Source organism: Cottoperca gobio, chromosome 20 (assembly GCF_900634415.1).
Source record: "Cottoperca gobio chromosome 20, fCotGob3.1, whole genome shotgun sequence".
In the NCBI taxonomy this organism is placed as follows: Eukaryota; Metazoa; Chordata; class Actinopteri; order Perciformes; family Bovichtidae; genus Cottoperca; species Cottoperca gobio.
This window is the reverse complement of record NC_041374.1, coordinates 14,770,291-14,782,938: the sequence shown is the minus strand read 5'-3', so window position 1 is coordinate 14,782,938 and position 12,648 is coordinate 14,770,291. Positions and strand designations below refer to the sequence as shown.

General features: G+C 42.8%; 1 protein-coding gene across 1 annotated transcript in view; it reads right to left on the bottom strand.

Annotated features, from left to right (window-relative positions):
• Positions 1 to 12,648, bottom strand: part of LOC115025632 (partitioning defective 3 homolog) — a 313,173-nt gene that overhangs the window by 75,870 nt on the left and 224,655 nt on the right. The window contains exon 22 of the mRNA XM_029458033.1: positions 3,994 to 4,122. Within this exon, the coding sequence (XP_029313893.1) occupies positions 3,994 to 4,122 (129 nt within the window). The remainder of the gene's footprint in view (positions 1 to 3,993; positions 4,123 to 12,648) is intronic.

Genomic DNA, 12,648 nt, shown 5'->3' with positions numbered 1-12,648 from the left:
ATAGTGCCTACTTGCTTGTTCTTCATAACAGTTAAGTGGAAAGGTATTTCCTCCAGGCTAAAAGACTGTCTAGACTCTAGACAGTCTAACGCTGAGGCTTTCAGGCAGTTAAAGTTCAACCCATAATCCGCTGACTGACCATGTCTTCAAGAAAACTATGTGTAAGTATCTGTTCTCCATAATGTTTTTCTTGTCATTTATTGTCACTAAATCAACAAAAATTCTAAAACTAGAATTTTTAATTATACTGTAGCTTTAGGCTTCATCTCAGCAGAAGACTGTCACATCAAGTAATTACTTTAAGACAATATGTTGCTAGAATGGGAGGCTTGGTGTAAACTGGGAACAACATGTCAGATCACCTCGAGTTCTCACCAAACTGCATAATTCTCGCTGTTTTTTCCAACAGGGCTGTTTTTTTGGACCACCAAAGCCAGCAGACTCCTTCTCCATATGTTTGTCAAGGTGTATTCTACCCAAGGGAGGCAGGGGGAAACGAAGATGAAGGTGGAGAGGGGGGTGGGGGGGGGGGAGCTGTCTGTACTTTCAGACACTCATTTTGAAGTCAACACTTAGAAGCTTGAAAGCCTGCCTCTTTAATATGCATTGTTACCGTGGTGGATGAAACAGAATGTATTTGCTCTCTTACGTTCTCATCCAGCCGCCTTGAATAGATTTCTCTTTCCAATGCACACTCACCAAAACATGTTCTATTGTTCTGAAGTGCAGATAGAGGGCAGAATGTATACGAATCTAATCAAAATGCAGTAAGTGTGTCTGGGTGCAGAACGGCAAACCTCCGAAAGCCCATCTTCTGTATTGACACTTGGCCCATAACGGCATAATGTAATCACAGAGATAATTGTCCAAGTTTCGTGGTGTTAATTCACAGTGTTAACAATCGTAGTAACTTGCTGTAGGTATCAATATAATTACAAATGTAATCACACTTCCCAATCAGCCAGTTGGAGCTTTCCTTTGAACTCACTATGTAAATGAGACTCAAATAGGATACTGAAATAATGAGATGGTTTTACAAAGTGAAATGATAACGTTTGTACCAAAATCACTGTGACGAAAGAAAAATGAAAAGAAAAGATCTGCCTTAGAGTAAATTGCTTTATGTTATTTTTTTAATCTGTGGCAGTAAGTGTCTGTACCCTGAGCATAGTGCAAGAGAAGAACTTCTCATGTGCTAAATAAAAGATCAAATCTCTCACAACTAATCCAAGTTTTTCTGTTTGTCTATATCAATTGTGCTGACTGACCAGAATCACTGGTCAGGGTTTTCTTTTGGCTAGAGTCAGCAGGACATCAAACAACAAACAAGGGGAAGCAGGCCACTGTTGAGGATAACAAAAAAAAAAGTGATTTGCTTTGCTGTGGTCTGGGAGAGGGTACAAGTAGAGTAGCAGTAGAGTGCTGGCTGCTGATTAGAAGCCAACCGGAGCCAAGCAGATAAGAGAGAATGGACATCATAATCAGCTGCCACAGAGAAAGACAGAGAAAATAGAGTTCAGTTCAGGCGGAAAATAAAGAAGGGAACATTGTCAGGTTGTCTTTGTGTGCATCCCTCTTTGGCTGGGGAAATATAGTTTCAGGGCTAACATGTGCAGAGATAAGTCAGAGACTGATAGAAGCTCCACCGCCACCACCACCCGCCCTGTGTTTCTTTTCTTTCTCTCTCTTCTCCCCCATGGCCCTGCATGAATGAGGGCCATAGCCACAGAAACAGGCTGCTCTCCAAACCCACCCAAGGTCCAATCACAGAGCTTGTTGTCTCCACAGTCCTCTCAACATGAGCCAATCAGATAGGGGTGTCTTGGGTGCTGTCCACGGGCATAAAGAGACCAGAGTAATGGCTGCCACTGCTGGGCTGAACAAAGATTTAGATCAGCCTAGTAATCACAGGTTCTAATGTCGCCGTGATGAGACATGAAACAGTCAATCACAGGAGCTGTGTAAAACCTTCCAGATTTGAGCAAAACAAATGCTGCTGATAACCACTCTTCATCAAGTGGATGCACTGCACTGTGCTGAAGCAATGAAGTCAAAGTTTTATGTACTCTCTTCTCCATCAAGTTCCATCCATAACAGGCTGACAAGATATCAATAGAGGAGATCATTTTTACTCAAAATAAACGGGTGGTGTCTGTGAGGACCGCAGGCCAAACCATAAATTGCATGAATCATATCAAGGTCAGAGTTTTAAATATATAACCGTAGCGTCCTTATTGCAGGGTAAAAAGGGCAGGTTTTATGAATTAATCTGTCTCACCTCTTTGCTGACTCCTATTTGGAATCACTAAAAGCCCCTGTCAAAACCGTCTGCTTCAATTAATGATCGCTAATGTCAGCCGAGCCGGGAGTTTGGCTGCGGCCCATCCTCGGGGTGTGCTGACACACGGGCCTGCCTGACGATTGCCAGCGTCGGAAACCTGTTACGGTCTGATCCATAATTTCATAAACGCACTCTGAAATGGTCCTGTCTCCGTGTAAGCACAGTGATCAATCAGAGCATGTGCCTTAAGCAGAGAACTGAAACAATCAAATGTAGCAAATGTGTAATACAGTAGTGCTACCAAAAAATACAAGAAGTAATGGATTTCTGAGCTGTCGTCCTGCTGAACCCTAATGCTTTGAATATCGACTTTTCTTCATGGCAGGTTGGTTTATTATAACCCACCACGATTTCCCTCAGGATTCCCTTTCCATTAACCGAGGGACAATCCTGGCCTGGCTGAGTGATGGGATTTGAGAACGGGTACAAAAGTAAAGAATTAGGTTGCCCTTGTGCACAGGGAGCTGGGACCGGAGCTCACACATGCAGAACGGACACAAACAAGACAGGGAATGAGAACGTGTTGCAAGGACAAAGTAGCAGACAAAGAAATTGGGTGACAGCGGTGAGAGAAAAGTAGTTGGATTTAAATGTGTGTGTGTGTTGGGGGGGGAGGCCTGTACTCTACATATCTCATACCCGCTGTGTTGATTCTGCTGCTTAGCATGACAGCCGTTTGGGAGCTTCTCAAAGGGGACAGATCTGGATGGAGAGCCAGGCCTGTTGGTCCCCTGGGTGCACTGAGGGAAATGTGTTGGGCACTCAGCCAGAGGCATTCGCACCCTCAGCGGGGAGGACCATCACGGCAAGTCATAGTTAAATACCAAAGAGAAATGTGCTACAGCTTTTTGAGCAAGGCCTCCAGATGTTCCATTCAGCAAGGAGGAGGGCTTTTGTGAGCTTTTTTTGTGTGTGCACTTGTTTGTGTTTGTGGTACCATACATTATCGACAGCCATCCATCCTTCTCTCATCCATCCTTCTTTGCCTTCGTTGTAAGAGGGAGTGGTATCAAGCCCTATTGTTTCTATTCAATTAGCTGTCATTAACAATGGCAGTTTGATTACTGAGTTCATTTGGCTGCTGGAGAACAATGGAGGCTGCAAGCTGTCTTTTTATTCACCCTGCTACTATTATTGTCTTCCCTGCTGGAGAGAATTAAATGAGGCTTGTCTGGGAGGGATGAGGCGCACGCGGCAAAACCAAGGCCTCGCCTTATTCTTCTGGACGGCCTGATGTCCACAAACACCAGAGGACATAGAGCCAAGAGGGGCGGATTAAAAGGAACAGCGTATTCTAGAGCGATTAACAACCTGGGCGAGCTGCAGGAGATGACAAATGCAGAGCAACATCGATTTCACTATTATAATGAGCACCATTCAATCATGCTAAATCCACAGGGGCCTGCGAGCGCCATTAAGAGGTCAGCGCCTCTGAATGGCACAGGCAAAAACAATCCATAAATGATCTATTTAATGTACTGATATAAAGGGACATTTGACAAATTGACATATGAGTATTTCCAACCTTGCTCTGCCATTTTGCTAATTAGGTAGTTTGCTAATTTTCTGGTCAGCAATGGGGATTTTTCAGGTTTAGCTGGGACTTAATTGTCCTTGCTTTTAGCGAGCCAAGGCTCTGTCTGTACACTCACCTCTCCTGTTCCAGCCTCATCCGCAGGGTTTCGTCCTCTGACGCCTGCATGTCCTCAGCTTTAGATTTACTGGAGCCCTTCCTCTCCATCCTGTCTCCTGGATTCTCATCCCTCCGGTGCTTTCCAAACCTGAGTTAAAGAGAAGTCAGAGAGGAATTAATTGAGGCCCAGACTTTAATCATTTCCAACCCAATATGGACATTTTCTTTCACAGCAGCATGTCTCCTCTTTGTCCGGGAAATTCAGGTGAAATACTCAGTAGGAAATTAAAGTGTCAAACTGTCAAAATCTTCAGGTCGGGTTTGTACTGGGAAGACAGCACAGGAGGAGTCTCCCCAGGCACCCATTCGTTATTGAAAGAGTAACTTTTTAAAATATAAATGCAATCAAAATGCATCAAGCCATATCAAAAGATAACAGAATTCCCTCCCTGCCAAGTCGTCATCCAGTACAGAAGAAAAGATTCAGTGTGTCTGAAATGTAGAAAATGGCAAAATCCCTCTTTTTAAGAGAGAGGATGAGCTCCCCATTTCCTCCCCGAGCTGTAGAGTTTACCTAGAATGATCGGAGCAGTGACAGCTCATGATTTAGTTTTGAAAGAGGAGGGAACAAACTACCTGCAACCAGGCAGTATGTAAGTGGAGGAAAAGGCCGAGCTCGACGGCATCATTTGTAACTTTCTAGGCAGCGTCTCAAACTTTTACATTTTAATGACGGGAGTGACACACCGGTGGCAGTTAATCCGTTACAGCTTTACAGCGAGGTGAGAATAAGCCAAACCAATGATCGTAAATTCCTTGGGTCGACCGAGCATGGTGCTGGGCGAATAAATGACTGGCTGTGGGTGTGAGAAAATGATGAGGAATGAAAAAAAAGGAGGCATGCAGTTGACAGGGAGTACAGTACATTTACAAGGATGTACACACACACACACACACACACACACACACACACACACACACACACACACACACACACACACACACACACACAATATATGGACAACTCTATTAACTGACTCCACTGGCTGAGACTTTATTACTCACAACAATGTGCTTGTGGATAACTCTAAGAACAGCCCTCAAATGTATAGCTGTACACCACATTTAGAGATAATAGATACAGAACAGGAAAGGCAGAATCATGAAAGTATGATGTCATTTCCTGCCCCGCTCCACAATGGTACCAGTTGTGGAGGAAGTGCAAAATGACAGGATACAGAAAAAGGAAGTACTACAGACAGATATTCAAGAAGTGCACACGATGGCCAAGATGCACATGGAGATAGAAGCACATCTGTACACCATATGCAGTATGTACAGTGCTACTCTGCCTACTTTGACCCAAGGTGTGTGGTTCTCAATATGTATGGGCATGCAAAGCTAATAAAATATGTTTATAACTGTTATTATTACCTGTGAAAACCAAGATTTCTTTAGATAATTACAGTTGAAAGGATTGGTCACTGCATAGCCAGGTATATTATAATTTAGATGAATGTGATTGGTCAACACCAGGTTAGGCATTGTGTCATCTCAGCCTTCAATCATGTCTTGTAGGGGGAAACAGGCTCAATACTTATGACATGAATACCAATTGGAACAACAGAGAAATGATGGTACAACATGTGTGTAAAAATGGAGATAAAACGCAATTCTGAACAGCTGCTCTGTAAAGTATCGTGGCAAAGTTGAAGAGATTACATAAGGAAAGGATCATATCTGTAAAAGAAATTGCTTAAAGGCAAGCTGAATACATTTTGATATAAATGGGGGTAAGCCACTTACATGAACTGAAATGTTAAAAAGTTAACCTGTTTAAGCATGGACTAGCATATATTTCTGACTACCAAATGATCATTTCTCGTTTATCGTAATATGCTACTGGTTATAAATATGAAAAATCAATAGGACTAAAATGTGAATACTGCAAACCTTGTATTTTTTAGGATTGTCCGGTTGGTGGAAACCAGGCCACTTATATGAACACATTTGATGATTATACAGACAAGGCTATAAGCAGAAACTATATGGGCGTGAGGGGATGTGAGACATGGGAAGAAATTCAATAAATATAATCACAGAAAAGCTCTGGATTCTTATTGACTGTTTATATTACATGACGTAACTCGATGTTCTCACACTGTACACACAGACATTGATTGTGATGTTCCACATGGGCTTTTTTGTGCGGTCTTGTTCAGACAGAGGAATAGGAGACAACATTAAACTCTGCAGTCTCGCAGCCCAACGGTGCTTCAATCCTAGTTTATCTTTACCTTCCTCATAGCTGAGCTTTATTTGACAGTTTGAAAACTTTCTCCGAAAGCTGAAAAGAATTGCATCAGACAAGGTTGACTTTCGGCCGGTTGAAGTGAATATATTCATGAAATGGGAGATTGTTTCCCTTGCAGATGTTTATTATTCTACTTTACATTAAAAGCAGCCAGGACCTTTGTGCAAATGGTTTCTCTTTGTAGTGGCTGCTTTGGAATTGTAATTTTTCGAATGTGCTGTGGCCTGGTAGGATATCCTGGTCTGTGGTTGCGCAGAGTGACCAGGAGGGGCCAATGGAGTGATATGTGGGTGCTTTTGTAGCACAGATAGCATACATTACCTGATTAATTAATCAACAAATGGCTCTAGTAAGGCATAAAACTCAAGGCTAGGGCTGGGAATGCTAATAATAGTGAGCCTGCTATCTATCACCAGGGCAGGTGACAGCTTCCCTCGCCTCACTTCAAGGACATTCATTAACTTCCTGAGGAAAATTCACCTTCCTTTTTCTCCACTTCCAATTTTTTTTTCACAGTCTCTTCTCTCCCCCCTACACCCCCTACCATAAAAAAAACCCATAAAATAACCTTAGGGGAGACAAACTTCTGCCCTCAACTTTTCTTCTCCTGGATCAACATCAATACAATGAGGGATTTGTCATAGTGAAACATATTGGCGGATTAGACTAAGTAGCAGCTCCCATATGAAAGGCTATTCCCCCATCGCTGGTGGCCTGAGAAGGAGGGCCCACATCAAAGCGTAGGCGGAGGAAAGGGACGATACTACCAGCTCTATTAGAAGGCTATTGGGACCCTTGCTGATTCATAACATGGGTCTGCCCTTCACTTGAACAGCCTGAGCCCTGCCAGTGGGGACCCTGGTGGAACACAGGATTAAACACCAAACCTCCACTGACGCACAAAACCCCAATGTAATATTTCTACATTCATCATTTTCTCAGCAGGAAAGTACAGAAATCCCTGCTACCAGTCTGTGTATAGAAACGGCAAACGGTATTGACTCGCATACCTGACTCTGGAAGATAAGTGTCTCATTTGAGAAACGAATGGAATCCAATAAAAAAACAGTAATGATTTGGAGTTTATCAGTGTCAGGGGGGAAGGAGAAACTCGGCTGTTTCTTTAAAACTCTTGAGCCGGTATTGGCACCTTGGCGATAATCGGGGCTGGCATCAGGATAGTTGTATTGAGAGTGAGGTTGATGAGGCTTGATAATAAGATATTGATTGGCAGCCGCAACTCATGGGTAGAATGACAATGGAGTAACTACAGTATACCTTGCAGTTTGGGAAAGAGAACTTATATGGTCCTAAAAGGCAGACACATTTCTTTGTAATGTGGCTGCTTTGCAGTATAATTAAAACCTGGGAATGATGAAATGTCTTATTATTAAACATTTTTTTAAGTAGCTATTTGTAATGGAGATTGATTCTTGATCTTGGGAACAGTAGAGTAACAGAATATGCTTAACTCAAACCTTCACTTACTAGACTTTGAATTAAGATTATTCGGTGAAATAGCTATTTGGAAATGACTTGCAATGGCCACTATTTGAGCTACAGCTGGACCTCACATCTCCATCAAAGCCAGGTAAACAATGATATGCCATTTACATCCTCATAAACTCTAATCTTATTTTTCTGTTTCAGTCCACCAGACCGAAGCGCTGTCAAATGATCCGTTCCTAAGCATCTATCTCACTGAGGCAAACCCCGGGTAAGAGTGATAAATAGAGAAATGCAGAGGAGCCCTAAAAAGACAAAGAACGATGGTGAGGAGAGATGCAGATCGCAAAACCACCTGGCCTGGGTAGACAGGCATTCAGTTAAGATTACGTGAGCACAAACACAAAAACTGAGTAAGATGCAGACTTGATCAGTAGGATAGGATAGTGATATGTACTCATACATCAAGATAGATGTCGGGAATATGTATAACCTTGGGCTGCATGAGCTGCTCTGTGTTATTCATCACCGTGTGGCCTCTATAATGTCTAATTGGCTATCAAACCTCATTTGTGTGATATGCAATCTAACATGCGTCAATCATATATAATATATGCTTTATTAATGTTATGACTGCCACTGATGCGATGAAATATTGAGAGTAAATTGAAGTGTTCAATCATAGTGTCCTGGCTTCTGCTGACAGCATCTCATAAACTCATATGTTTTCAAATACTGCACATTAGGCATATTAATAAGTAGCTGCCGTTGTTGTTTTGTGTGTGTCCGCTTTTACTATAAAAAGGAAGTCAGTAAATAGGTACTCCATTCATTTTGATACATCCTCATATATCACAGAAAACAGAAGGGTTTATACCACTAGCAGTGGATGCCTCATACATCATCTTTATCGATTTACAGGGTAATAATACTTCAAGGCTGCAGCACAACAGAGGAGTAAAAAAGTCAAAGACAGAATTTCCGAAGACGGAGAAAAGAGTAAATTATGCAAAGCCTTAAAGCCAGTTTGATTGTTACAATCATTTAATCTGGGGGAGTAGATTTAAGAGAAGTTAATCTGTTTTGAAATCTGCTGTGGAGAATGTGTGGTTTGCTCACAGGAAGTTGCTGACTTAGGGAGAGAGGACAACAGAAATAGCTGACTATTCCTCCTTCTAAAATGTGTGGTTTTTCAAAGTGAATGCAGGGAAGTGATGGACCACCTGGTTCAACCTCCCATCTGAGGTGGTAAATCTTTTGGCATTAGTCAAATCTGCAAATGGAACAGGTGAGCCAGAAAGAAAAAGTGACTGCATCTATCAATTTGAGTAAATGATGGAGAAGATAATTTCAAGGGCAGACAGAGAGAATCATTATGGTTTCTGCTCGGCCAACCTGAAAGTTAATCCAAATCTCTCAGGGCAAAGTCCCCCACAGACATCTGATGGTGGTGTCTGAGCCCCAATCCCCCAAAACTAAAACTAAATATCTGCCTCCACCCACTGCATTTCATGTTGATAATCTATAAAGCACCATAATGCCATCTCAAGAGTATATGTAAGTATCATTTTATTGATGGCAAAAGTACACAGCAGAAAGTTAGGACTAACACACATACAAACACACCTTTTTCTATCGTCTCCTATCATGTCGATATTAAGCAGGCACAATTTCTTCACAGTACTTCACCTAGGGCAAAACCCTGACAGTTGCATATCCTTTTCATATTGTCCTGTTAGGAAGGCCAGCCTGTCAGATTTGTCTTTCCTCTTTGCTAGCTAAGTGTTGTTACAGCTGTGGTGAGTAAACACTCTCTACCTGGGGTGAGACATACAGATGCCTTGTAAAAAATCCAATAAGACAGTCAGAGAAAGGAAAAAGGGAGAGAGGTTTTTTTCTTTCTTTCCCGGGACCCAGCGATCGTTAACAGGCATTAAAGGGGCATTCGTTATCATCGAGTGGCCTCAGAGTAATGTCCCCACACCAACCCCAGAGAGGTACAGGAGAATGTTCTCCCGTCGTTCATGCAGCCTCCAGCCAGCGGCAGCCGATTATCTCCCTCCCCGCGGAACTCATTATCCGCAACATGTAATGTCAGTCAGCGCTTTCCCTGCTCAGCCAGACCGCTTTTAAACTACAATTTGATGCATCTCCAGAAAAGCATTTTCTTTAAGAGTTTAAGAAAGACAGCAAACTTAAGTTTCATCAATGAATGTCTAAGATGAGGTTGCACCCATTTGGGTTCGCACCATCTCGGGGTTCATGATCAAAATACCACAACCCTTAATGTAGGAGCACATTCAAACACTCTGCCTCTTACAGGTCAGAGCGAGATATGACATTGCTGTGCTTTCACCCCATTGGACAAGGGCTGGCCCACACTGAACCAATCGATTTCCTCTTAAGGGGAACGGAGGGGGGGCTGCTGTTGATTCGCTGAGGGAAGCTGGGCCCGATTCTTTCAGCAATGGTGTGAAAACAGTGGGGAGTCAAACAGGAGGAGGGAGGATGGGAGTTGAAATGGTTCATGCCGGGTGGGAAAGTGGCGTGTCCCGCACCGTGGAGGCATGACATGCATTTATTCATGACATCAGGCCCAGCCCCAGTAGGGGGACAACGCTACGGGCGAGACGGAGGAAAAATGATTCTCACCAGATACTTCTACGCATCTTAGGTCTCCCAGCAGAGCAAAGACGACACCGTCACGTTGAGGGATGTTCCGTTTCAGTGATGTTCTACACGGTCATACCAAAGTTATGAAAAAATACCTATTTACAGGTACTGGAATTGTATGCCATCTCACATCATTGCATTTAAATGACAGTCTATTGCTCAACCAATATCCCCCGATCCCACCTGTTTAACATAAAAAGGGTTATTGTATGGAAATGAAGATTTAAATACAGATGCATGAAAGTTGAAGCTAATCCTCCCTTTCAGAAAATTGTTTTTTATTCTCCCCACTGCCGTGTCTGTCAGTATTTTCTGTTATTTCTGCAACTCTTCAACTCTTCCTCCATCTGTTTATTTCCCTCTTTGCACTTCTGTCAGAATTTATCTTCCTGGGTTGCTCCGTTTTTCTTTTTCGAGCAATTTATTTCCTCTTATACAAGCCTGTATGTGTGTCCAATGGCCTGATCCACAACTACATTCCACCGCTGGTCTAGTTGTCAGGAGACATAAATAGCCAAAGACTAACAAGGCTTCACTAACACCACTCCTAAGGGTGGAGGAGTAAGACAAGAAAGAGAATTTTAACTAAAATAAATATATGATTGTGAAGAATGGTCAGTCACTGAGAGCCATAGGGCTTTTATTTTCGGTATCCCTTCCTACATATATTGTATTGTACTTCCGCTAGATGTGTGAGTGTGTGTGTGTGTGTGTGGGAGGAGGGTACAGTACATTTTCTAAATTCCAGCAACAGAGCTAATCCGCTCTTATTAAGAAACCTTCTCTGTAGCCACAGAGACAAGAGGGAATAAACACATAGAGCTGCATCACAGTGAATGGCTGATGCTTTTAAACTAACAACTATCGGTATCAAAGAAAATGTTGAACTTGATAAGTGTATGTATGTTGGAAAGATAATCTGAATGTCTGTCTACAAATAAAAGTTCTTGCATGCGCGTGGGTTTGTGTGTTTGCAAGATGGAAAAAAAACCAGCACTCATCTGTTTGCTCAGTGTGCCAATTATTCATATTTAAGCAATAGCAAGTAGTACACACGAGCACCTGTTTGTGTGAGTGTGTGAGGGTGTGCACGTGCGTGTGTGTGCATGTGCCTATCTATATGTGTGTGCCTGTATATCAAGGGACAGCTTGGCTTTTCCATATTTCAAACAGCCTGTGCAATACAAAGGACGAGGCCCAGCGCAACATGATTGCCTTTAATGTTTCACATAAATCACTGAGTTATGTATGTGTACGTGCGTGTGCGAGTGTGTGTGTGTGAGAAGAGGGGAGGGGTGCTTTTTGCACACGCTCAGAGGAACGTTTGAAATCCCTGACACCGCTGATTAAAGCCTCTCATTACAACACAAATAAACAGTCCAAACAGATTCATACATCCATTTGTTAAAGTGTATGAGCGCAGTGAGGAGGGAGTTTCTGAAGGACAATTTACATAGAACACACTTGGGCAGCTCGGAGGGAATTTCAGGTGTTGGGGTTGGCATTGTGTGTGTGTGTGTGTGTGTGTGTGTGTGTGTGTGTGTGTGTGTGTGTGTGTGCGCATTCTGATCCAGCAAAGTCATCATCCTGCACACTTTCTTTCTCTCGCTTTATGTACAGATAAACACATTATCAGTTGCCAAATGCCTTTTGTAGCCACAACCCATGCATAAGCAGACACACACACATGATCTCACATGCTCATGTACATAAACAGTCACATATCACTAATGCCTAACCAACCTAGCCCACACACTCGCATGCAGGGATGCAGGAATGGGGATGAAGGGTGCAGAGAGGGGGAGGGGAGGGGACAGCGCTGTGGTTTCTCAGTGGAAGAGCTACAGTAGGTGGCTCCGGCTGTGACCTAGATACAGTATGGCACACTGCATTCCTAAAGGCCCATTTTGATCACTGACACTCTCTGTATCCTCAGCTAGGCTGCTGCCACATGCCTCAAAGACAAAAACTCAGCATTCAGCAAACACAGCATCCAAAGTCTGCTCATCTCTTTTAATGATGTCAACCGCAATTGTGGATGTGGAAGTACCACAGCAGGGAGAGAAAAACGCAGGGTTTTGGAATAGCTGTACAAAATACCACTGATGTGCAGAAACTCACAGGGATCAGAGAGAGACCTTCACTGATAATAGGTTTGGTAATGTATTTACAGCTGATTTCCCCTTGTACAACTTAAACCCAGTAGGATGTGTACTGTAGGTGAGAAGAAATAGCTTTCGA